Below are 26,812 nucleotides of genomic sequence, written 5' to 3'. Positions count from 1 at the left end.
TGTTCGGTTGGTGGGGTTGGTGTCAGTTGACACCTACGCGAATTTCGCGCAGAACTTCATCTGACAGTTCGTAATTCGTGGGTCGTGTGTCGTATATATTATTATTTGCATTATTATATTTTGAAGCTGTTGACGACATATATGGTTGTAAACTATGGATCCCAAAAAGACGGAAGATGACATTTCAGACAGTTTAAGGCATCGCGTTTATTTCGCTGCTCGCGATGGCATGCCACTCACCCTGTACGATTTATTAAACGAAAAAACTACTGAAGAGATCGACGATTTGCTGAATCAGGTGGGCTTATTTTTAGTTTTCTTTTCGTTCTTTGTGTCACCGACGCGTGTGCCTGTGCCATTGTCCCTATTTTTCCAAACATGTTTCCAAATCTTTATTTACGCAAGACTCGCAATAATTTATCATAAATGACTACGTAATTGAAGATTATTTTCTCGTCGAATTTTCGTTATCAACAGATTTGTTTTATTTTATTCTAAAGTACGATAAATTTAATAAAATCGACGGTGATATATGAATGTGACGATTGTTGACATTTCCGTGAAAACATTTAGGTCCCAATACAAAGGATAAATCTTTATTTATGTGGAAAACAGCGCGTGCGAGGGACTTCTATAAATACAATATGACAGTTCAATACGCTGTTTGTCAGCACTTTGTTTGACTTCGTCTAAACAAACGGTTTGTTATTGTGATGATTATTCTCAAACTTAATATAAGCATTTCAACACCAAAACTTCCTAATATTGTTATATTTTTATGTATTTAATAAAGGTTTCAATATTTTATTAATTATATTGCACAATACTTAGATGAATCTCTTTATTTGAATACCTAAACGTATTTTTGAGAAGATTTATGAATGTGGATGAAGCGGAGTTTGTGTCAAGACCGAGTTGTGTGGCGGTTCATTCTCTCTGCCTGCCCCTTCCTTTATGAAACATCTGCATTTGAATACTGCACAAGAGTCCCAACTCCTCCTAATCCTCTGGAGGAAGTAGGACTGTGGCATCCCCAATTATTGGAGTTTGTTGTGAGGATGAAGGGAGTAGGGAGGGAAAAAGATGTGTAGGAGGAAGGTTGGGAAATATGTGACTTTCCAAATCTAGTCACTAAACATGACTAAAGCCATTTCAATCAAGGTTTTGATTCTGAATAGTGGTCTTTCATCAGGGCGATACTGAGAGTAGCTATACCCACGACCTCTAGGTTCATGGTCGAGGATCTCAACCACTCATCCTTGGAGGTGGTCCTGACTCTCTTAGTTTATACTCCCTCTGTCTTCATTATTAACCTATTTAATGTTTCTTTCCATGGTACAGGCAGTCAGCATGGACGGTGTTTGCTGCACACCACTGGTGGCAGCAGCACGTCACGGCCACGAGGGAGCGGTGCGCATCCTGGTGGAGCAGTTCCTGCCACCACTCCGTCTGGAGACCGAGTCGACGGTGCGCTTCGAGGAGTATGTCATCAGCGGTGCCACGGCGCTGTGGGCGGCGGCCGGCGCCGGGCATCTGAGAATAGTCAAGGTTTGTTATCTTCATTCCTTCTCTTGTTCTCTAGCTGGGTTCTTTGGGTTTCCTTTGGGTTTCGGGTTTGGGTATTTCCTTAGTGACTTTTTATTAATTTTATATTTTTGTTTCACATAGGAAGCCTTAAGGTTAGTTCCTGAGAGAAATCGCACTACAAAATGTGTATTGAAATATGAATGAAGCACCTGGCTCATTAGATCTGGTCACTATACATGGGCTATTGCCATTTCAAGTAACGTTATAATTCTGAATGGTGGTCTTCAGTGGCGGCTCGAGCACTTCTTCGATTGTGGGGACTGACATTTTTTACCTGTAGTGTACTGAAATCTTACTACCCAGAGAATATAATATAAAAATTTTCAAACAAAAATGTTCATGCACATGTAGGTGTATATCAATTTATAACGTAGTATAATAAAATAATGTAATATTTTGCAAGATTATCATTGAACTTAATTTGAATGCACGCCATTCCTGCCAGAAACTATGTAACTTTCTTGAAATAAACAAACAGTTCATTGTTATTTGGCGTGAGGGGATTGCATCAACTGTCCCCACGGTATTTGAAATACCCAGTGAGTACCCATGCTTAGTTTCGAGGACTGCTCTACGATCGAGAAAGGAAAGAGAGAATGTACCCAAATGCCTGAAGGGACATCTCGGTTTGTCCACTATCTCCGAGCAACATTCCGCGCACTAAGAAATGCATCAAAAGAATGCTTTTCGCGCAGTTCTAACTTCTAACTAATTAGTTAGCTTCAAGACGTATAGCGGAACGGACGCCTGTCGTTGAAAATGCTCCAGAACAAATTTTAATATTATATTAATGTTAATTGGTTTAAGGTTTATAGAATTTATTCATTTTGGTGCAGACGACACATCAAATGTTTTTTGAAGTGAAAATTCTTTACGCGCGTCATGCATTTTCGAGGACCGGAGTAAAACCGACTCATGACCGTCACGAAAAACAGTGATCATTTGGTGGTGGGGGTACGGGACCCCCACCACCGCTCACCGTTCACTGTCGCTCTCTCACCGTAGTCGCTTACTGAGGTGAGGGAGCCACTGACGAACGTTCTCTCTCTCTCTCTTCTCTCTTTTCCTCTCTCTCTAGCCAACGACGCCACGCCAGGCATCAGCTGCTTGCTTTGTGTACTGCGCGGTGAGTGTAATACGAGTGAAATACGTAATTGATTGTGGTTTATTCGATTTGGAACAGAGTTTTAGTGTCAAAAATGAGTAGTGACGAGATAGAAGTGAGAAAAACATTCGTGGCACAAGAATAATGAAATGAAAAGAGAGAGAGAAGAATACTAAAAGTTTCACTTCCGTCGTGCGTAGGCTTGCCACACACTGTATTTTTTTCTTTTACCAGGTTTCGAGAATATCTGGAGTGGTCTGTCCGCATCATAGAGATTATAGAGAGCCGCCACTGAGTGTCTTTCACCAAGGCGATGATGCTGTTTACTGTAACTGTGCAAAGTTATTATGAGCTTTATACACTAGATATCATTAATATTCAAACCTTCAAATTGAAATATACATTTAAAAAAAAAAAACTTTATAATTTATGTAGCGCCGTTTTTGTAAAAGATCACCCCAAAAATGCTAGTTTAAACACGGTGTGTGAAATCTGCATCACATAACCAAAAAAATATATTTTATTACATTTAAAAAAAAACTTTTTTATACAACTAAAAGTTTTAAAAAATCTTTTCGAGCCGGGTCATAAGGTCACGCTTCAACACATTTTAAAAAATATTACACAGCTTATATTTTACCCCTAGTAACCAAAATTTTACAAATTTGACTTTAAAAATTCCCACTTGTAACTCTATTTATTTATTCATTTTTGGGAAATCGACAGTTTACATTTAATCAGTTTGTACATAAGTATTATATAGTAAAATAAAACCAATTTTGGATTTCCTCCTTGTGACTTTACCTTTACTGAGACAGCATAATATGGAATAAGTTATTTAAATTTGTGAGAAAGGAATATGAATTAAAAAAATCATACAAAACAAAAGATTATGTAAAACGAAAAATTTAGCAAACAATACATTTATAGCCGTGGAGAGAGGTTGTAGATATAAATCAAATCATAATAGAGATATAAACAATAGAGACATAAACATTATTCACAGTGTAATTGTGTTTTAGATTTATTAGAACTTGAAACAACTTTTTCTAATTTAATTGTATTGGTTCAGAGGCTAGCGCAGGCTGGCGCGGAGCTAGATCACGCCACTTCCACGGCCTCGACGCCGCTGCGGGCAGCGTGCTTTGATGGACGTCTTGACATAGTGCGCTACCTGGTGCGGCGCAAAGCGGACCTTCACCGCCCCAACCAGTACAACAACACCTGCCTCATGATTGCTGCCTACAAGGGGCACCTGGACGTTGTGAGTACTAGCAATCGGTATTTAACTGGTACACCGCTCAACAAAACGCGGTTGGATTTAGACATTTAAATCATTATTTCACATTTCTGGATAAAGAATTAACTAAAACATTCCGCTTATTTGAACCCTGGTTGTCGGTCGTTATTACACATATGTGATATCGCAAATCATGTACGTATACGTTAGCCTCTACATAAAGGTATAACAATATATTAATCAGTTGCGGTTACACCTAACGCATTTGGTATGATCATTGAAGAGTGTCTTTTATATAGGATTTACTAAATTATGCATATAATTTTTAATTCTTCAAAGGAGAGACAGCTGTTAGTTTTACTTAAATTTTGATTAAACCATGATTTGCACTAGTAACCATCTGATAAATACCCGTTGTTTGGGCAAGCTGATCGCGTCGCCCATCGCCATGGACAAAATAGGATTTATATATATATTTTATATTAAATGTTTATAAAAATAGGATAGATATTAATAGCCAAGTATTATTGCTTGTATGTATAGCCTGTCATTCCATTGGGTCTGTAAGGGCAAGGAATTGACATAATTCGAAGAACCTGCGCAGAAAAGTCTCACAATGGCTGCACTGCAAACCGTAACAAGCTTTAATTTTCTGCACAGGGTCTTCAGTTTATGTGGATTCCTTACCGTTACTGACCCAAAAGAATTACAGGCTAATGTGTGTGAAATCAATGAATTTCGAAATCACTCGGTGAAAATGGAAAATTGGAAAAATTTACTTATTTAAATTAAATTCTATTACTAGACGATCAGAAACATTATTAGGATTTCTTAGGTACCAAAGCAACCCAGTTGCAAGAATTTGAACTTCATTGGCCAGTAAGAATGTTCATATCTCTGAACAATCATAAATTTAGAATGTATTTCTTGTTTCAACAATTCTATGAAAAACATCAATACTCACGTGACTCGAATTCGAGTTACGCTCAAACCACGGGCCAAAACCAAAAGCTATGAACATTGAATAAATAACTCTTTTATATAATAGGTGAATTTCCTGCTATCTGAAGGCGCCAAAGTGAATGAGAAGGCTCACTGTGGGGCTACAGCTCTGCACTTTGCGGCTGAATGCGGCCATGTCTCCGTAGTCAAGGAATTGTTGGATCACGGGGCACAACTCACACCCAATGAAAATGGTAAGCCAACTCAAATGATTAATCTAACATAGTTCCGCAGAAAGCGTCCAACCCACATTTTGCCAAAATCGAATTTTACATGTTTTCTTACAAAAAATATTATTTTTTCCTATTTAAATATCAGATTTTTATTTGATAATCATCCAAGCTTCAAATGTAATAGATTTTTGGAAATTCAATTTTATATTAACCCATATTTCAGTTATCTGACTTAAATTGACTTTAAAACCGTTCATGTGGTTTGAATTTTTTATATATACATTTTTTTTTTATCCACTTGAGTGATCGCGTCAATAACTGGAATATGTGTTAAGCAATCAATTTGGGTCCCCATTTGAGTTTGCGAACTGTCAAGATTGAATGCACTAAATTACTATATTTACCACAAAGAACTCGTATTGCATTTGAAAGATCGGTTCACTGCCTACAATTACCAAGAAGAATAATCTCGATTTTTCCTTTATTTAGTTTAATAATTCGTTTTACACAGACAGCGTATTTCGCAATTAAAAACATGACGCGGAGAATTCACCACATTTTTAATGTTGAAAAAAAGCCACAATTTTTATAATCACATGCGTTGAAAGTACATTAATTAAATAGATAGGTAATTCAATTACTAATACACTGGTGTGTAAATACATATTAAAAATTAACTAAAACAAACACAAATAATATTTTGATGTTGAAAACAAACATATGTTTTGACATGTGATTTTTAAATAAATTAAAATATGATTCTAGAGTAATCTAGAGTCTACTCTAAGCAGTGGAATTGAGACATCTATCGATAAAATAGGAAAGTATTATATCAGCTTTCGGCCAACGAAAAATGTAAACCGTGGGAATGTTTGAAAAAATGTTTTACGAAAAAGTAAATAAATAATGGCATATTATGGCGTGCGATCGCTTAAGACGTTTTGCTAAGTTGGCATGATATGCCGAAAATCGCTTGAGTGGTCATTACATATTTTACTTGAAATAACAGTTTTCAATATACAATGTCTTGCAATATTATTCTCTCCTAATGTAAGTTGGTGCTTGTAAAAACTGTACAATGAAAACAAATATAAAAAAAGATTTAAAGCAAAAAAAAATCAACATAGGATAAATTATATAGAAACATAAATACCAATGTGTTTAAATAAAAATTCAACGTTTCCCAAACGCTTCGCTATATCAACGAGATTTTTTTCTTCGGTTATTTTTAATCTTTCTCCATGAGTATACTTTTTTTAACCGGGCGGTTCATTTTAAGGTTAAAACGCTCTGAAACTAGAAAGTAAAAAGATAATTGCACGCACGCAATACTGTGCTTGAATGTCTAACGACAACTAATGTTAGAAGCGGCCGCCGGCAACGATCGAACAAGTAAAATAATAATAAATATGCTTTAAACGATTAGTGTTGTAAGACGAGAAGGAATAATCGGTGTAACATATTTTTTGCGAGTTTTGTATGAAATTAATTCGGGACTGGAAGAAATAAACAACACAAGCGGAAAATGATTATTCGAGGAACGATTGATCGAGATTTCACTGCAAATGTAGTACAAATTTACTTATATCAGTTAATATTATTTGCTAAGATCAAATGAAATAATACTAAAAATTAAACATTAAATGGCAATAATAATAATAATATGTTCTGGGTGATTATTGTGACATTATACCAAATACGAACGCTTATAAAGTTACTTACAAGCATAATTAAATTTTGATATTTTAACGCGAAGGTGGAGAGTAAACATGGGAACACTTCACGAGCTGTTGTAATCTCGGCAATCACGAAAATGAATCAGTTCTCGCTAGCTTGGCCTGTCGCGGTGCAGGAGACATAATGCTAATCAATAGAAGGTACTCTATCGTAAGGTCGCTGTGTTCACTTCTCACAATGTAATGGTCTTTATTCCAGAATTTTCAATAATTTAAAACATCCGCAATTCAACGAAACACAATTTTCGCCTATATAACAAGGCCACAAGCTAATGTTGTTCTACCACCATACCATAGAATTTAATATTGCGTGAAGTCGGAAACATTTCACAACAATATTCCAAATTGTCACCAAATTTGACAGACTGTCCGGCCATCTCTAACTGAATTTGGATTGCTTGTATTGAGGACAGTTAAATTGCTTGTTAAAATAATAAATTAATAACATGTTTATTCTTAGGCATGACAGCCCTGATGTGTGCAGCGGAGCGCACCCGAGCGGGAGTGGTAGAACTGCTGGTGGAGCAGCCTGAGGTGTGTCGGGAGGACGCTGTGATGGCCATGGAGCTGCTGGGAGCGTCCTTCGCCAACGACAAGGAGTACTACTGTCTGCCCGTGAGAATTACAGACATACTTGCACTGATTATTATGTAACCACATCGCCATCTCAGCAATCCGTACAAGTTTCAAATTCACTATTTTAAGATAATGTAAACTACTACTCAAAAATTATCTACTTACTACATATTATTTTTCCTTTTTTTACCATGATATTATAATTCGAATGTGAAGGGTAAAATCAATGAAGTTTCCTTTGCGTCTATTAATGTGTTTGTTTTGTTTTCTGATGTAGCTAGCATACCAGTACATGCGACGCAGCATGGAGATGCGGCAGGAGGGTCCCGGGCGGCCACTGCTGCCCCGCCAGCCCTCGTCCCCCATCCCCGCCTACAACAACTGGAGGGAGTGCACTTCACTCGAGGTAACATACTACACTATTGTATGATGTAGCTATCTTACCTAAAAGTTCGTAAGAAGCACCGTTTTTTTCACTGCTACGGTCACCGCTTGGAATCCTGAAAAGTGCACTTATATCACAAATATACCTATGAAAATGGAAGGTACTAAACAAAACAAATCATAACCTAACTTTGGTAGGAACTTTCAGCAACAGTTGGAAGAGTGATTTCCCAACGGTATTAAATATGTGCTGATATATGATAAATCATTAATTAATATTTCTGTATAATATAATATTATTTATATAGTGGAATGCAAATTTCTGTATGACGGCTGGTAATCAAATTGCTGAAGTATAAAATTTGGCCAGTTTTATCGTCACACAGAATAAGCTCCCCAGTGAATACAATAATAACTAACAACATTCTTAAATATTGTATGCTAAAATATGTCTAGACGATCAAATAAATAAATAAAAATGTTTGACAGGAACACTTTCCTAAATTTCACTTACCTATGAAATGATATTCCTGATGTTTTTTTTCTTCTTCAACACTTTTATACTCGTTGGTTGAACACTTATGCGGCATCTTGAATGTTTATTTAATATATTTTGTACATGATTTTGTTTTTAAGTTAATATCTTAAAATTTTACGGCTTTTTTTCAACAGTTTTTTCAATTTTGGCGTCACACAAAATACTGGACAGATGATTGGAATTTGACAAAGTAGTTTTAAAAAAAGAATGTAGGCGATAAAACTATTCTAGTCGCTGTCTAACAACGGGAGGGGGCGCGATGGCAAGAGAAGAATGCATCTAAGCGATATATATATTTAATAATATGTGTATATTTATACTTTTATGAAATATGCATTTTTGTACAGTGCCCTTGAGGTGATTTTTCACAAAAACGGCACTATATAAATCAGCCTAATATTATTATTATACTATGCTAATAAGTAATTTATTTGTTTTCTCTCTTTTTTGTATTTGGATCAAGATAAATTTCGAATAATGAATTAACAAATTAAGAATTTATTGTGATTTTTTTTCAGGAGACATTAGTTTTCAACAATAATTTTGAATCATCAGGATTTGAATTAACGGGGTCCTACTGTAGATTGAACCATATGTTTAATATTATTGTTATGTTCCTTCCAGGAGTTGGAGGCGATCCGCGAGGACGCGGCGGCACTGCACATGGAAGGGCTCACTATCCGGGAGCGCATCCTGGGACGCTCGTGTCCCGAGCTGCCGCACCCCGTGGTGTTTCGAGGCGCCGTGTTCGCCGACGATGCTCGCTTCGACCGCTGCCTGAAGCTTTGGGGACACGCGCTCATGCTGAGGCAGGAAAACAAGGTCACTTGGACTATATATTTATGATTATAAACTTTGTTGTATTTTTTTATTTGGGGCCTTGAAAAAAACCCGAAATATTTTTTTTCACATAACTTGATCCAATATTCAAGTAAAGTTAAAAAAAAATATTACGTTTAATCAAATAGTTTAACTTAAATAGTTAAAAAAAATTGGTACAAAAATAATTTGGAGACGAGGCCCAATTTTTTAGCTTAACAATTTGGAGGCCAATAATAATAATTGGATAATTTGTAGACCGCCGTTTTTGTGAAAAATCACCTCAAGGGCGCTGTACAATTTATTTCCTAGGATCTACATGTGTTATTTAGAAAAGATACCAAAACATACTTACCTGGCAAGTCACTTCCGACAAACACACTTATATTAAAAAGTTTATGCTTATAAAAGATAAAACTGCACGCAGAGGACACTATATCAAAAAACACTGGTCATCGCATGACCTTAAGTCTGCTATAGTTTTTATTTTAATTTAACTGTCTTAAAAAGCCTACAAAATGTTAGTTGTTATCATTTTTATTTTTAATTATTATTTTTATTTATTTTATTTTATTTTTAGTATTTTTTTTTGCATTTTGTTAATTTAAATTTCCGTCGACTGTGAAAGTGGAGGTTTCTGAAATTATGGATACGACTGTCTGAAAAGGTGCAATGGGTTAATATTAGTACCAGATGATGAATTATTAAAGATTATGTGGTTGTTCGATATGAAAACATTGTACAATATAGTTGTAAATGAAGAACACCTGGAGCAAGTGGATGAGTTTCTTTATTTGGGTAGTATGTTCATGAGAGATGGAAAGGCTGAAAAGAACATTGGAAAAGGGCGCAAAAGTGAATGTTAGAAGAAGTCAGGTGATTGAAGATATCAACAACGATGTTCCTAGGAGTATCTTTCATTGTAATATCGGTAGAACAAGTACAGCATTTTCACCTGACTTATTTTTTGTTGCAGGTTCCTGTGGTAAAAGATCTCCTTAGATTTGCCCAAGTCTTCTCACAAATGATTCACATTGGCATAGAACTGACTCTTGAACAAGTGAGGGCTTTTTTATCAAATTCAAATACCTTTGTATTATAATTTCCATAATATTTTAAACATTGCATTGGTGTTTATTGTTACAGGTTTGGACTGTATTAGACGCCTGCTCAGTAGAATTAAATCGAAATAGGGAAAAAATAGAAAATCCTGGACCTAAAGACGATAGAGACAACCTCATTGTAAGTATATCCTTTATTTTATGTAGTTCCATGACCAATACCAATAGTGGAGAAAAATAAACTTAACCTATTATTTTATAGTGTTCTGTTTTATCCATTTACCATTTTATTGCTTAATTTTCACATTATGTATACACTGTGTTTAGAAATAAGTGGCACTTTCCGAAAAAAGATGATTAAGGCGATGCAATACATAGTAATGCAAAATCATGTGTTTTTGGTTTGAAAATTTGGTCGCCTAGAAATATTTCAGATGCTTTAATTAAATACTGCGAGTAGAATATATCCTGGCCTTTGAAATAATCGAGTATTTTTTAGATAAGTCTTTTTATAAGCCCAGAAAAAAATATTGTATAAGGCCTATGAAAACTGCTTTAAAGTTCAAAATCTCCTACTTACGAACGCATTTTCGGTTACGGTTTTATTGTATAATGTGGCGAATTAAGTTATTTATAAAATGATCGAAAAACGTGATAAGTGATCATGGTGTCCCACTTGTGTCTATCAACGCAGTGGCCTAAGTACACACACGCCGAGTGAATGGCTGGACCACATTCAAAAGATACGGTACGTCTTTGTATGAAATTTTATGTTCTTGTTTTTATAAACATCTAAGAGTGTTGACACACGAGGATTTGTTTTCAAATTGTGGAGAATAATCTGTTCTGTCTATATAGTCCAATAAATCATGCCAGAATGCTATAATTTGACATTTAATTTCGTGCATAGGTATTTGAAAATATGTACCGCGTACGGGTATAGATAAAACGGAGCAAATTAACGCGTTCAAAAGGTTAATATGGTATTCGAGATACTCCAAACAGTGTATTGTAAAAATATCAGGAAAAATTACAATATTTTTAGAAAATAATAACAAAAAATTGTAAGGCAGTAAATAAAAAGATGTAGTTATGTTAAGAAACATATATATAAGATTGTTAATAAGAGAAAATTTTAAAATATAATATTTCAATGTGTGGTATTTTAGAAAGCAGTAGCCCAAATGCTTACTTGTGAGGACATGTGTCACAGGGTGACCGGGTATCTCATCAAAACAATGACAGTACAACACACCTACAAAACGTGATATAAAATCATGAAAAGTGATGAAACAAAAACCAAGTTAAATAGGTTACATAGGTAACTATTTGATCTACTTTTTGTTTCATCACTTTTAATGACTCTATATCAGTTTTTAAAGGTGTGTTTAGTTGTCATTTTGATGAAATATCATGAACTGTGTACTCAGTACTCACGAGCAGACCACACTGTCTTTAACTTTCGATAAAAAATATGAGTTATGCCATTTTACATAACATAATTTGTTCTAAAATCGGTGTTACTTTGTGTTGCCATAGGATGGTCTGGAAATAACCTAACCCACTGTTTTAATTCACTGTACCTACAGTCTTCAATGGCTTTGTCCCTCTCTCATTATTGTTTTCTCGACTTGCTGACATTGCAGGAAGAGTACGAAAGCAACATCCGCACCGCCCTCTACCTGATCGCCATTATCGGCCGCCTGCTGCGCCACGCCTCAGACTCGTCTGAGAGCGGCGAAGGAGGTGCCGGTGGGTACTGCGGTGAGGACAGCGAGGATTGGGGGCGTGCGCATGCCGCAGTCTTCCGCGCCGCCCGCCTCGAGGCCAAGCAGCGCGACGGACAGACGCTGCTGCACCTGGCACTCAATCCCAACACACCCGTAGACGACTTTCACACAAACGATGTTTGCAAGTGAGCCACAAATTGGATTCATTATCGGAAACTTTTTGGAGAATATTGTCTTTATTGCAGCTCAATTATTGTGAAATCTTGATCTAACCCAGCGCTTCAATAAAATAAGATTTTATCAATATTTATGTTTAACTCTTGAGTCTTGGGGTCACTTGGGTTTTTTGAGATTTTGTTGTCTTCCTTAAAAGATTCCCCATTGAGTTTAATTTAAAAATAATTTAAAATATCTGAATTTAAAGATCAATGAATCGACCGCGAAAAGAAAGGAATAATTCGTATTACATAATACGAATTTACTCCTAAGATACTACCCGGATTTGAAGGGGTAAAATTTCGAATTACGTGGGAATTCGTTAATTCGAAATTTGATTTTTGATGTCCCGTGGATTTCGAATTAACGAAGTTCTACTGTAATTCAAAGTTTTTATGAAGAAAAAAAAAAGACACCGAAATCGAGTTCCTCGGCCACCCATTCAAATTCAGGCAGTATCTTTGAAGTAAATTTGTAATTATATGAATTATTCCCATGTAAATCGAATATTCGCAGCCGATTACCGCCGCGGTCGGCCCTTCAAGTTATTCAAAGTAAATTCCACACATTTCCGCGTAAATCAATTTTCACTGCCAGCCCTTTAATTTCGGATATTTGATGTGAATTCGTAAAAATACGATTATTTCCGCGTAAATTGAAATTTCGCCACCGATTTCCGTCGAGGCCGACCCTTTAAATTAAGATATTTTGGTGTAAATTCGTAAAACTACGACATAAATTTTATGATTTTCACAGAAATTAAATTTTTTAGAATTACATGAAAAAAATTTGTGCGCTGAATAAATTTTGAATTACGAAATAACGAATTTAGAATTTAACGGGGTTCGAATTAACAGGGTTCTACTGTAGATACATGTTGCACTTTGTCCACAATCCCTTAGTATATAAAATCTTTTATTTTTGAATTCCTTTCAGATTCCCATGCTACACAACGACTAAGCTGCTACTCTCCTGCGGGGCGGATCCAAATTCACAAGACCGCGCGCGTGAGACCCCGCTGCACTATGCGGCGCGAGTCACCGGCGCGACCCCGCCCTGCCAGGGTTCTGCTGCGCCGCCCACGGGGCCACCGAAGGAGCCCGCCTGGGTGCTGCTACAGTACGGGGCTCATGCTGACACAGTCAACAACAGGGGCATGGCGGCCTTGCATTATGCGGAGCCAGGTGGGACTATTTCACATATCAAAGCATTGAACAAATCTTACATTATGTTACAAACAAATCTAAATATTATGGAGAATATTTGACGCAAAAGTGAATGTTAGAAGAAGTCCTGGGGACCCGAGTAAACAATATGATTAAGTTAATCAATTACTTGAGTCGATCATGTCAAGAGTCAGAATAATAGAAGAGTATACATCAGACCATGTATGAATGTGATTGAAGCAAGAAGTGTCAATGTGACGCTACAAAAACACCCCTTTCTGGACAGGGGAACTTTATCGCCACCCGGTTGCGTAGTGTTGTGAGGCGGGTTAATGTAGGGTTTGTAGGAGTAAGAAGGGTTTATTAATGCCGGTCTTGAAGAGGCCCAGATTATATGAAGGAGGAAAAACAGAATTTTATTTGTTTTTTTAATTATAGAATACATTAAATATGCCAACATCAAGTGTTCCGCGAGTATCCTTCGAGTTTCGCATACGTGAACTGGTGCTCAGGGAATCAAGGCTGCTAGCTACTTGGAACAGACTGCATTGAAATACCTGTAGACGGACACAGTATGCCAACATTGCGTCTGTGCATTAGATATGGCCTCTATTGCGCATTCTTTCACCATGTCCAACCCAGTTTGTAACCACAATGTTATTTGTTCCAGGGAGTATAGTAGAAGGAATGCTCCGGCGTCTTCTGCCTAACCGGCTTTGTTGTCTCTCCGCTCAAGTCATCAGTCAGCACAACTTCAGCTACCGAGGATTGGTTCCCGCTGACCTCCACTCCTTTATCAAGCTACACGGGCACAAAGGATAACTCGGCCACTCGCAACGATGCAACCCCACCTTCATTATTGTGGCGCTTCACCCAGGGTGGGATTTGACCTCCATTCATGTCTGTTAATTCAGCCATACTAAATAGCATCAGCAACCTAACCTTACATTACCCCTTGTCTATTGTTTGATGCACTTATCTATGCAGTTGGGTACTTTGCGAGTGAAGATATTGGGACTGCCGGTTCAGTGAAAGTGTTTGTTCCTTGCTTGCTATTTCGAACTCTTACAAATAATTATTCACTGTGTTATGGCTCATGGCTCACTAACTCAAATAATTACTAATTTTAATGGATCTGAAGTGAAACATGAAATAATGGTTTCATATTATAAAACAATTTTTCTTTTATTTATGCAAAAAAAATTATTATGGAATTTTAATGATCTTTATTTTGAAAATATAATTGCAATAACTTACCGCTGGTTCCAGGCAGTTAGAACTTGTATGCAGTATCACATTAAAATAAAATATTAGATGATATGACAAGTCGAAAACAAACTTGCCTCTCTTAAAAGTTTACTACCTTGTGATGGTTGGTTGTAGTTAATGTCTTTTATCGAGTGTGTGCCAAGACCAAGTTGTTTGGCGGTCCATCATCTCTGTCTATCCCTGCGGAGAAACAGCATGATGGTTAGTTAGTTAGTTGGTAATATGATTTGTTACGGGTAATGCACCAGAGCTGACCCGAGCCCAAAAACATGTTTCAAACTTTTATTCAACTTCATTAATTTCTTTTATTTCATAAAAGAAATTTCCAGTGAAAGTAAGTTTTTATCTAATAGGAAGAGCGCACTGGAATTATTTTTGGAATATTCAAATTCAATGAAACTTGTCCCTTTCTCGCTAATAACAATAAGTAGGCGTGAGCAAGATAGCTGTTTCTTCTGTTACATTTAACAAGAACAATGTTGGAAGTGAACATATGCACCTAAGACAGTCGGTCTACCGATGACGTAGTGCTGACGAGCTGGACTGATACGCAGTCCACGTACGCAGCGCGTAGCGTATTGCGTGGCATTACAGCTCTTCATTCATTCGCCAACTAATTACAGTACTCAATCGACGTATGTGTGGCACCATTCCCAGCCTGAGCCTGAAAATAGTACCACGTGTACGTCGGTCGCATGCGGTAAAATATGGATGAATAAATGAAGAACTGCAGTGCAACGCTGGCGGCCAGCCACTCGCGAGTCGCAATACGCTGCGTAAAAGGATCATCGGCCCAGCTCGTCAGACCTAAGTCGCAAGCTATCTGTGTGAGAGCATTCAGTGCGCGCTGATAACGTAAACTGATTGGCGTGTGTGTGTATGGTCTTATAAATACCGTTATCACTGAGGTGCATCTTCGCATTCCTCTTTGCGATTTAACAAGTAATTTATACAGAGATCGAGGTGCAAAGCTAAAATGTTGGCTTGATGTGTGTTAGGGATTGTTTCCAGACTTTAATATGATATTAATTGAAGATGTTGGCGAGGAACTGTGGCGTCAGTGACCGACATATGCGATGTACGTACACTTGGCACTCTTTCCACCGTAATACTACAGACCCCAACGGCTGTTTCTTAGTGACATTTCACAAGGACATCACCGTTGCAAGTGAACTTATTTTGCACTAACACTTAAGAACGGATTGTTTTATTGGTTGTTTTACAGAATTTGAACAATTCATCAAATATCAAAGTTAATATTCAAGTTCTGTGAAAGTCCTATTCAAGTTCTGTTACTACCTAAGTACTGTGTAACAACCGACCCATGATGAAATAATAACAAAACTTTCATTGACTTATATTTGATGCTGTTCAAGTTCTGTGAAACAACCCGTCTTTAATTCGCATTTCAGTAACGATGCACTCTTTTATTCTAGTCCATTTAAAAACATCTAGCAATACGAGCATCTCATTAGTGAATTTTAAATGTTATGTTTTAAGTTTTTTTTTTTTTTACCAATTATTATAATAATAATACATGTTATATTATATATGTGCAAACTGTGGCTTTTATTATAAATATATTTATCTATTCAGTCTTTTATCTATACTGTTCACCTTTTGTCCGTGGTTCTTGGACTTCTTAAACTCCATTCTATGCTTCCAATTTTAAACTCCTTGTAATATTGTAGTATGTAGTTGATTTTATTCAAGCACCTTGCAAATAATATATTTCTTTAATTGCCCTCCACACTATGGTAGTCCTAGAGAGAGGTTGTATGTGACATCATCATCCTAGTATCTTCTGTCTTTTTAGTTTTCATACGAGACTTGTGGGAAGGAAGATTTTTCTTGGATGAAGTATGTATGACCTATCTCTGGGACTACTATCGGATTCTTGTAAAAATATTAATTAAATATAAATATTTAAAAAAATTGAATTAAATATCTAACATATAAATCGCATAAACAGGTAATGTTGAGTACTCACATAGATGCATTACGTGCAATTCGGCATGTTTCAAACTAATTATTCTACTTCAGAAAAGAAAATTCCAGTGAAATTTAAAAAAGTTTATTAAAAAATAACCTTCGGTTATTTTAGTTACTTTCAAACTAACAAATGAAAACAATGCTCTGTAAAAACTCTCAGAGTTTTCAAAATTGATCGTGTAACATCTTTTGTCCCTTTTGTGCTAATAACGATAAGTAGGCTTAAAGGTCGGTCTCCTGCTGGGCAAAACCTTGATACATTGGCCATAAAAATTTTGGTTTAAAATTGAGGCGTCATGTTTTCGTTTGCGAGAAGACTCCATTTGTAAATTTATTCAAACAAAAAACGTGTGGCAGAATGAAGGACAGTAACACATGCGACAGTTGCTAGAATACAGAGAGGGAATGTCCTTAAACATATAAACAATATTAATGAACCCTGGTGATTGGTAAAATATTAAGCTCTAGCAAGTTAGAAGGTGGTACATATAGTGTGTAAAGGCACTCAAGTCTAGGCATGATGCCGACTACTGAATTTGACTTGCAAGCACCGGCGAAGATAGATCTTAATTTTGTGTTTTCAAATAGTAAAAAAAAACTTTTTAATTACTATAATACATCTATTTTTATTAGTATTTAAAAATACATTATTTTTTGACAGACAATTGAATCATCTTTCCCAGGGGCTGGAGTTAACCGCACTAACAGCTGAGCCAAATCCCAATTGAGTAGGACTGATATTTATTTCGTATTTCAACTACTGTAATGTCATCCAATTTCAGAGTAATGCGTATAAGTTTGCGTGTGACACCAAAAATTGATAGAATGCATTATCATCGACAACGAGGCTATCTGCCGAGTTTCAGCTCAATCGGAGGTCGGGAAGTGGGCTAATTTCCATATTCGAGATTTGCATTCATTTACGAAAACAAAACCAAAATCCAAATAGATGTATTTAATAGCGGTGGATTATAATAGTTGTCGGATAACCGAGCGGCAGATTACTAAGAGTACTGTATATAAATTTTCTTAATACCTTACGAAGGACATAAAAGCAAACGCAGCAAATCTCCAAAATGTTGTGAACGCAATTCCATAGAGATTCAAATTGTTAGTTGTATATTCAGCTTCCTTCCATCAAAAACCGCGTTTGAAAGTATGTATTTAAAGCAAAAGAAAACCCAGCAATCTCCATTTCGACCAATCAAGTTCAAAGGAAGTGTCACGTGATAAGCGGCCGTTCTATACTAAAGTGGCAAATAAAGCTGGTTTTTTAAAAATTCAATCAACACAAAGCAAAGATGGCGATTTTTCAGAAAATTTTGTAAGACTAATCTCTAATCTCCCGATCAGAAAGTTATTTATCTTTTTGTAGACTTGCATTAAGGCGATGCACTACGTCGTGTAATATTTTAAATTGAGCCGCTATCAATAACAACCCTTACGTAGATGGCGATAAGGTTTAAATTCCCGCTTAACACCATCCGCCTGTTTTGATTTATGCAAGAAAAAAACATGGCCAAAAAGTGCCTTTTATTTTATTTTGTGGATGTTCAGGCATAAATATTAAATTTTTTTTCGATCATTTTATAAATAACTTAATTTGCCACATTATTCAATAAAATCATAACCGAAAATGGGTTCGTAAGTAGGAGATTTTGAACTTTAAAGCAGTTTTTATAGGCCTGATACATAATTTTTTTCTGGGACTTAGGATAGGGATAAAGACTTGTCTTAAGTGCTAAGCTGCTGACATTCATTATGACGACTAAGACTTATCTAAAAAATACTCGATTATTTCAAAGGCCAAGATGTATTCTAATCACAGTATTTAATTAAAGCATCTGAAACATTTCTAGGCGATTAAATTTTCAAACCAAAAACAAATGATTTTGTATTACTACGTATGGCATCGCCTTAAACAAAATCTGAGATTGCAAATTTCCTGATATCAAAATACTATATGAAATTCCACTAAAAAAGTGGAAGATTGCTGCCTTTGGTTTAATAGCCCTCTTATATGAACATGTTAACATTTGCTGAATACCTCCGATAGCCCTCTGTAATATTTAATACATCTCATGTTTTTGTGGAGTAAAATATGTACATTTTGTCAACGATTAATGTTACTTATTCTTTTTATCTAAAATAATATTGATTACACAATGGTTTTTATTCAAATATGAGCTTTAATAATGTAAGTGTTTAATTTTTTCTTAATGTAGCTAAGTAAATACTGCACATATTGTATTCTATGTAAAAACAAGTGTTTTGGTAACTAAATTCTATTAAATCTGTAAATATATGGAAATGACAATATGAAAAATCTAAAATATTTTATTATGTAATAAATTGTGAACATGGCCATTTTTAATCTGAAAATTCTTGTACATATATTGGGTAATTCAGTGCATTTTTACAAATTCATTTGTTTCTTTTCTTGTACATATATTGTGTAATTCAGTGCATTTTTACAAATTCATTCGTTTCTTTTCTTGTACATATATTGTGTAATTCAGTGCATTTTTACAAATTCATTCGTTTCTTTTCTTGTACATATATTGTGTAATTCAGTGCATTTTTACAAATTCAAGCGTTTCTTTTGAATGTGACTAAAGTTGCCATTTTATAATATGTGATAAAATACACATGTAGTGCGATTCAAATTCATGATTAAAAGAATTCTATGCCCAAACCAAAATAAATATCTTCATTCGGCAAAAAATACTGCAAAAATTACTTTTTTGTTTTTTTTTGTTTGTTTGTTGTTTGTTCAGGAGAGAGAACAAAACTAAAATCTATGAAATTCCACAATATTTGGTGTTACATATTGTCCAATAACGAACATTTTAATAAATATTCAACCTTCTGTGGATGAACACACTCAGAGAAAATTATTGCTAATCGAATATCAATTTTATGAAATTATCACATTCAAACGACGATACCATTTCTTTTTAAGTATCTCTATGTATCACGGTAAGGACTCCTAGTCCAGAGGTAGGAGGCTGAATTATCGTTAAACAGATTTGTTTTTCTTACCCTTTGACATAAAACAAAACTTGTATTACCATGAGGGGTCACTGAGATACCCTATGCATGTTATCATTATTAGACTTTGAGGAATGTTTACGGGTTTTGTAGGAATTCATGAAATACCAATGTGTACAATAGTTTCACTATTTATACTGATACATATTTGAAGATAGTAATTTCAGAGATTTTGGGTAACCCATTTGGCAACGGGAAGGTTAAAAGGCATTCTTACTCTTCATATTACAAGTGCTATTTTTTTTATGCTAAATTGTTTACAAAACTATATTTATCTTTAAAAACATAAGGGTTTATTTTATTATCCTTCGCGGAGTGCATATTTCTTTAAAAATATGTATTGGGTATTATTGGGTGCCTAAAATGTTATTGCATTAATTTTAAATGATTCCTATTAATAAATTAAAGAAACAATTATTTAAATTTAATTGCTTTATTTGGACCAATGGCGGTTTTCTCTAATAAACGGTTGTACAATGAACACCCAAAGAAAAGTACGCTGAACAAGACTCATTTGGAATATAATATTATTACAGTTTGAACAGCGCGCCACCACACAGTTTTGCCCATACAAATAAACAACAGCGCATCAAAACTCCATAGTAAAAAAAAATCCAACGCGGCGGTCCTTGAGAGCGGGTCCCGAAATGCACATACGAAGCTCAGAACCTCATATGACTCAGAGCCAAAATCACTATTTTCTGCGTCGATCGATAGACAAATTTTTCCCAACAACGATTTGGACGTATTGTAATATTTACCTCCAAGACAATATTTCAACTTTTGCTTTCAGTTTTGTCTTCAAAATTATAATAACCACAATACTTTTTTTTATCAAAAATCACTCCCTAACAACTCTGTCAAATCTGTTATTGAAAGTTCAAAATATTTAGAACTTTCAAATTAGAATCAAACCAAAATGGCGGCCAATGTAAATTTTAATGACAATTTTTGAAAATCTGTTAGTAATTTTATTTTGTGTCTGTAAGAGAGTAGTAAAATGTTAGCAGAAAAATATGTGATATGCAAACATCTAAAAAGTTTATAAAAAATCATAGATAAAATTATGTATCTATAATAATATTATCTTAAGTTTTTTTAGGTTAAGATTTTATTATATAATGCTTATTGATATTTTATCACATATATGAAGAAAAAATGTTTTCCCTGCAAAAATTTAAAAACAATCTAGTTTTCTTTTACACTAACCCCTTTAAAAATATCATTGCTGGATTTGAGTAGGCACCATTTTAATTTATATGGTACTTACCTAATGTGTTTTATTTGCACTCTAAAATTATTCAACTTTGAAAGTACTTAATTAGGTAACGTTATTGTGTACACATTTATTAAGGTAGGATCATACTGGGTTAATATAAGCAACGCATTACGATATGTGGACTAATTACAATTCATAAATTTTCTATGGAATGTAGCGAACATCGACCCAGTATGATCCTTTCTTGTGGGAAAAATTATTATTATTAATTTTAGAATTTTTCTCTTGTGCTCTTAAACATGACAAACAAAAAGTGTATTTAGGTACTAACCAATATATGAATTGTAAATTTTTTATTCAATTTACGTATAATGGCGCTAAAATGTTAACCAATAATCTCATATTAAATATCATTTAGCCTTTATATAGATAGTGACACATTTTTTTATAAGTTCTACCTTAAATGTGTAGGTGACTTATTGAATATTTGTATATGTCATACTTAATCGGTGTTATACTAAGATATGTTCAGAGATGTGCTTTATTTCAAATAAATCCATTTCAAATGGAAATGCAAAATGGGTATTTTGCATTTTAAATGCTTTTCTAAAAACCATTTTGCATTTTGCATTTTAAATGCTTTTCTCAATGCATTTTCCATTTTAAATGTTTTTTTGCAACATTCTTCCTACTATCTCCACTCATCTTTTTTTCATAAGCCCCAAATATCAGTCGGTCCTCAACCTCAATATGAGAGATAATTTACATTTGTCATGTTGCTCCCTGGTAGGAGCCCTGGCAATTGAGTGATACCATTACAAAAAATACTGATTCAAATACTGAACATGGGGCCATGACGCTGTAATACTAAATGTTAGATAGCAGTTTCTATGTTTTTACGTTGGCAACATTAGTCCCGCGCAAATTTTTTGTGGTTTCATAATCTGTATTCGTGGTGTTTTTGGTTTTACCATCATGTTCTACATTGATGTCCATTATTAAATGACAAAATTGTTTAAAAATTCTATAATTATTTTAATTGTTTGACCTGAGAAACCATTTTGCATTTTCAATGCATTTTGAAAATGGGTATTTTGCATTTTGCATTTTAAATGCTTTTCTAAAAACCATTTTGCATTTTGCATTTTCAAATGGAAAAGTTTTGACCCGTTCCATTTTGCATTTCAAATGGTTTTAGGTACCCATTTTGCACATCTCTGGATATGTTATACTAATTTAAATGGACTTCCATTGACCTGATCTATGCCGCTGTCTCATATGTGATTGATTGCATTGAAACAGGCAGTATTGTACCTAAAGGTTAAAAAAAATTATAGTTCTTTGTATAATTTTTAAGGTCGATCCCTTTTCACAACATAGTGAGCGAGTGGTTTATTTAATTATATACATATTTTTATCACTTTTTACCATCTTCATTATGGTTGAGACTGTTGTTATGTGTTCACATTAACTTTTTTGCTTGTGATTATCTCCCTATGTTATGTGCTTCAATATTTCACTTGTGGTCAAGTACCAGTCACCAAGCAAGATACATAGGTATCATAATATGTATATGATAATATCATAATATATCACATATTTATCATTACATATGATAATATGTATCACATATTTATCTGTACATAATAACAAAAATGGGTCTGATATCTTCATTCGGAGTCTAATGCTGCAAATGTGACGTTCTCATTAAATGTATGCTATTTATACCTCTGTATTCTATATTCATACATTTGAACTTTCTGTTAAAAAAATGAATATTATATGTGATATGTTGGAAGTTAATTTAATGAAAAAAAGATGCAAAAAAATGGACCATGTAATTTTTTTAGCATTTGTTTTTTGCGCACACATTGTTTGCGGGAGATGAGTAAACATGTTTATCGCATATTTTGCGTATCTTAATTTTAGTAATAAGGAATCAATAAAAATTCTTAGAATTACAATCTTTGGAAGAGTGTAATTGACTCCCAGTCAGATATAGAAAGAATTGTTGACTGGAGTAAAAGTAATCTGATTAGGTTCAATATGTACATATATCTATATGTTTAATTTTGTTATTCACTTAATCGTGTCATACATTACACAAAGAATGCCCGAAGTTTAAAATTTGAAGCATGTTGGAATCTCATGTTTGATAGTAGGCTGAAATTTTATTAAAGAATGCTTGGCTTTGTTCTATGCACTGCAAGAAATATTAGACATATCCGGATTCCCGTAATTTTATTTAATTCCTTAGTAAGGAGTAAACTTGGCAAGGTAAAGTATTCCTTCGTGTCGGTTGTTAAACAGAATCAATTGTAATATTAATCAAGTATCGACATATTTAGCGTCAATGAAGCTGCTTTTAAACAGCGAGCTTTGTTGCTGCTAGTACGGTAGATACCTACTTTTTAATTTTATTTTATAATTCCGCTTTATAATGTTTTCTTAAAAACCACCTCAAAATGGACAATTTTGTAATGTTTTTAAAATAATGAATAAGAATTTATTGTGTACTGTAAGAAATCTAAAGTTTTATTTTAAAATAATCAATAGTTCAGAAGATTTTACTTCACATAATTTCGCACACAAATTCAAAAATACTACACACTTTTCGGCATAGATTGGCGAAAAAAGACCCGCAAATAATGTGTTACCCTCACAAAAAAAATTTATATATTTTAAAATGTTGGTTTTTCTCTCTTTTCTTGTCAAATTGCTTTATCAATAAGCAATCTCCCCTTGTGTAAATACAATTTGTCTTTCTACCAAAGCTATTTCATTTAATTTATTGCATTTTGTGACAGATCAAGTCCCTATATTAAAACTTTGCAGTCAATATGTACGTAATTTTAGTCCACAATAATTTGTCATGAATTTTAATTTGTAGCGTTTTTCAAAAAAGATTGACTGAAAAGCCAATATTTTAGTAGTGTCTGAATTAGCCTTAGTTCATGTTGTCGTTTACATAAACTTACGCATTTCTATGTACATTTATGGCATGCGATTTCAGCATTCTCGTTGTTTAAATTTAATGAAAATGGAGAGATATAAATATTCACTGATCAATATAAAGTTGATCTGTTCTGGATAAGTGTTCCTCAAAATTAAACCTTTCAAAGCTCAACTAATAATTCTGATAATATATTATTATATTAAGTCAATTGTAGCTATTATTTTGCTATCAATAATACTAAAGTTTAGGATTACGTATTACATTATAACCTAATAATTGGTTTGTACAGAGTAAATATTGTACATAAAGTTGATTTAATATAAATGGAGACTGGACATTGCGTTGCGGTGATTTTATCGGACGAATGAGGATGTATTAAAATATAATTTATCTGTAAAGAAATTACACAAATATACCGTGTTTGTGATGTTCATGTTTTTTTGTTAATCTACTTACCAACTAGACACTGTTTTCCTGGAATTTATTACAAAATACCTAAAAAACCCTTGAATCTTTGCAAAAGCGATTGCAATCTTTGGAGCACAAGTGGGAATGCTATCATTATTCTACTGGTATTACATTGGAAGATGCTCCTAGGGACTGGCATCGAAACATGTGCAAAAATTGTACACAGTTGAACATTTGACTCGTTCTTGAGTTCTACAGCTTAGCTGTGGAATGATTTGTCGGCCTCTGTTTCTTCCCACCATTCAGGTTCACTCCTTCTTTTCCTCAAAAAGACCCTCCACACAGCATCCCTAAAGATGAAATAGGCCCCAATGAAATATTTTGTGTAGAATTAATGTAAAAAAACTAACGGCCGCTGTTCCCAATCCTAATAATCAAATTCTAAGCGAATCACCACTGCACTACGTAATTCCAACACACAATAATTGCTTAAGCAAGCCGCTCAGTCTAAGCCAGCCGGACAGCTGGATTAGCTATTTAAGCAATATGTAAGGAAAAAGCTAGTTACAAAAAGTGTCGACAGAGTGAAAAAATACCGCGAATCAATGATCAAATGTCACTCTGACAATCGACAGTCGCGCTCCTTTCAGTTTTTTGTGTTGCATTTGTCATTATCGTTTTAAAATGGATAGAGAAGTTTTAGACATTTTAGATATACTAGATATTGCGGAATGGGCCGAAGTAATTGATGAAAACATCGGGTTATACAGGCAGCGACAGGGTGTGGATGTCAATTACATCGAACTATTTATTTATTTATTAATTTACGGACAATATGTCCATTAAAACCATAATATTGACACGAATAAGAAAACATAGATGACAGTGAATGGAGAGTACATGTATGTGAAGGGCAAAGACAATGTAAAATAGAAAAAGTACATATAGAAAATAACTACAAATTAATTAAATGACAAAGAATTTTTTGACCGTTTTCGTATGACGAAAACGTGTTTTTTGTATATTTTGAACCTAATTGAGGAGAATTTAATTTTATTTACGCAAGTGTCATTTTTGCGATGAATGTGCGAAATATTTTGCCCTTACCTCATGTCAGATCTGAAAACCTTTCTATTCTATCAATTTAATGTTATTCTTCGCACGCTTTGCTTTGATCTCCATTTTAAGGTTTGTTTGGGTTTGTTTTGCTGTCGCACGGAGAAAAAACTTACGTCGATCTGCCAAATCAAATGGGAAGTCCCGATTGTTGCATCACGTTCAAGTTGTCACTTTATTTTTAATATATTATATACGTTAGTTTAAAAAATATGAAATACCAGTTTATGAATAACGGTATTTAAAAGAAGTAATGTGTATTAATAAGAGCTACAATAATTAACTCTTTCATATTAACTTAACATAGAAAGTTTTTAATTTGATGTCATTTTATTGTCTATGGTAATGTGCGGTAGTGTGTGGGGCTACTTAAGATTTTCAAAGATAAAATGATTGGGAACAACGCAAATCGAACGTTCCCTACAAAATGCTTAAAAATCGCTTGGCTGAGCAAAAACAAAGATTTGAACTTAGATAACGATTAAAAAGTTGGGAACAGCGGCCATCGACTAAGCATTTGAAAATATTTATCAAAAAGAAGGTACATTATCTCGCAGTGGAAAGATCAGAAGAAGCATTGCTTTTTACCTTTTGTTGGTCTGCACGAAGCAAATTTGTCTTCTAGCAAGTTCTTCCCATAAGTGTTGTGAAGGTCCTTTTTCAAACACGAATTTCAGGCAATTTGCAATATTAGTAGGGGCTATAGCGGACTTTGTCATTAACATTTTAATCAGCTACATGAATATTTAAAAAAATATATACCTCCATAGATGGGTTCGAGACGGCGTATCGATTAAAGTAACCATTGATAAAAACCTTACATTTCTTAACAACTATGTCACGCAACAAATTACGAAACACTTTAAGCCACAAAATAAACGATACTTATAGAAGCTTGAACAACAAGTTGGGTTGTTTAAGTTCATCTCTATATATCTTGTCTCTGTGCCGTTTCAGCTTGGTGGATAATATTAATAAATTACAACTTAGGCATTGAGTGATAACTTTGTGATCTGTTTTATATTGTAGGGAACTTACATTTATATCTAAGCTTTCGAAGCGAGGCATCGGAATTCGATGGAGAGTTGTATTATGAAATTATTCCTAGGTGGTGTTAGTTTTAGATTTGAATTAGTTATAAGAGGGCTAATCTATTATCATTATACTACCCTATTTAATAACTTTGTCCAGATGCTTAACACAATGCCCGTGAACCGTTCCCAGCTAGCAAGTAAATTTAATAAATACTTGAACCATTGACAGGAAAGCCCGAAAACATTATTTTTTTTATTTTAAGTCACAATTGATTTCATACACTTTATGTTGTTCTTTTGACTGCTTAATTATTTATTTCATAGTTGTTTTTGCAATACCTGCTATGTGCCATTTTTAGTGATGAGTAATCACTGGTTAGATACCCCACACGTCTTTAATATCTGTTTTGTGCTAGAAGTTACCAGAAAATTAA

General features: G+C 34.4%; 1 protein-coding gene across 1 annotated transcript; it reads left to right on the top strand.

Moving 5' to 3' along the window:
• Positions 1–31: 31 nt before the first annotated feature.
• On the top strand, positions 32–19,070 carry Fem-1 (protein fem-1 homolog B). The gene is made up of 12 exons (XM_089638884.1): positions 32–298; positions 1,342–1,548; positions 3,765–3,956; positions 4,981–5,128; positions 7,304–7,458; positions 7,697–7,825; positions 8,966–9,163; positions 10,137–10,220; positions 10,307–10,402; positions 11,868–12,136; positions 13,104–13,351; positions 14,004–19,070. The coding sequence occupies exons 1-12, from the start codon at positions 155–157 to the stop codon at positions 14,153–14,155; spliced, it is 2,022 nt and encodes a 673-aa protein (XP_089495010.1). The 5' UTR covers positions 32–154; the 3' UTR covers positions 14,156–19,070.
• Positions 19,071–26,812: the final 7,742 nt, after the last annotated feature.

The sequence above is a fragment of the Hesperophylax consimilis genome, chromosome 13 (genome assembly GCF_061612785.1).
Source record: "Hesperophylax consimilis isolate HC1 chromosome 13, BYU_Hcon_1.0, whole genome shotgun sequence".
In the NCBI taxonomy this organism is placed as follows: Eukaryota; Metazoa; Arthropoda; class Insecta; order Trichoptera; family Limnephilidae; genus Hesperophylax; species Hesperophylax consimilis.
Note: the sequence above shows the minus strand (reverse complement) of the source record. Positions and strands in the feature narration are given on the sequence as shown.

Bases quoted from the DNA above. Each gene is read 5' to 3' on its own strand.
- Fem-1 (XM_089638884.1), top strand. From the start codon at position 155: ATGGATCCCAAAAAGACGGAAGATGACATTTCAGACAGTTTAAGGCAT. The intron at 7,459-7,696 runs GTGAGAATTACA...TTTCTGATGTAG, and splicing joins AGGAGTACTACTGTCTGCCC to CTAGCATACCAGTACATGCG. The intron at 10,221-10,306 runs GTGAGGGCTTTT...TTATTGTTACAG, and splicing joins TAGAACTGACTCTTGAACAA to GTTTGGACTGTATTAGACGC.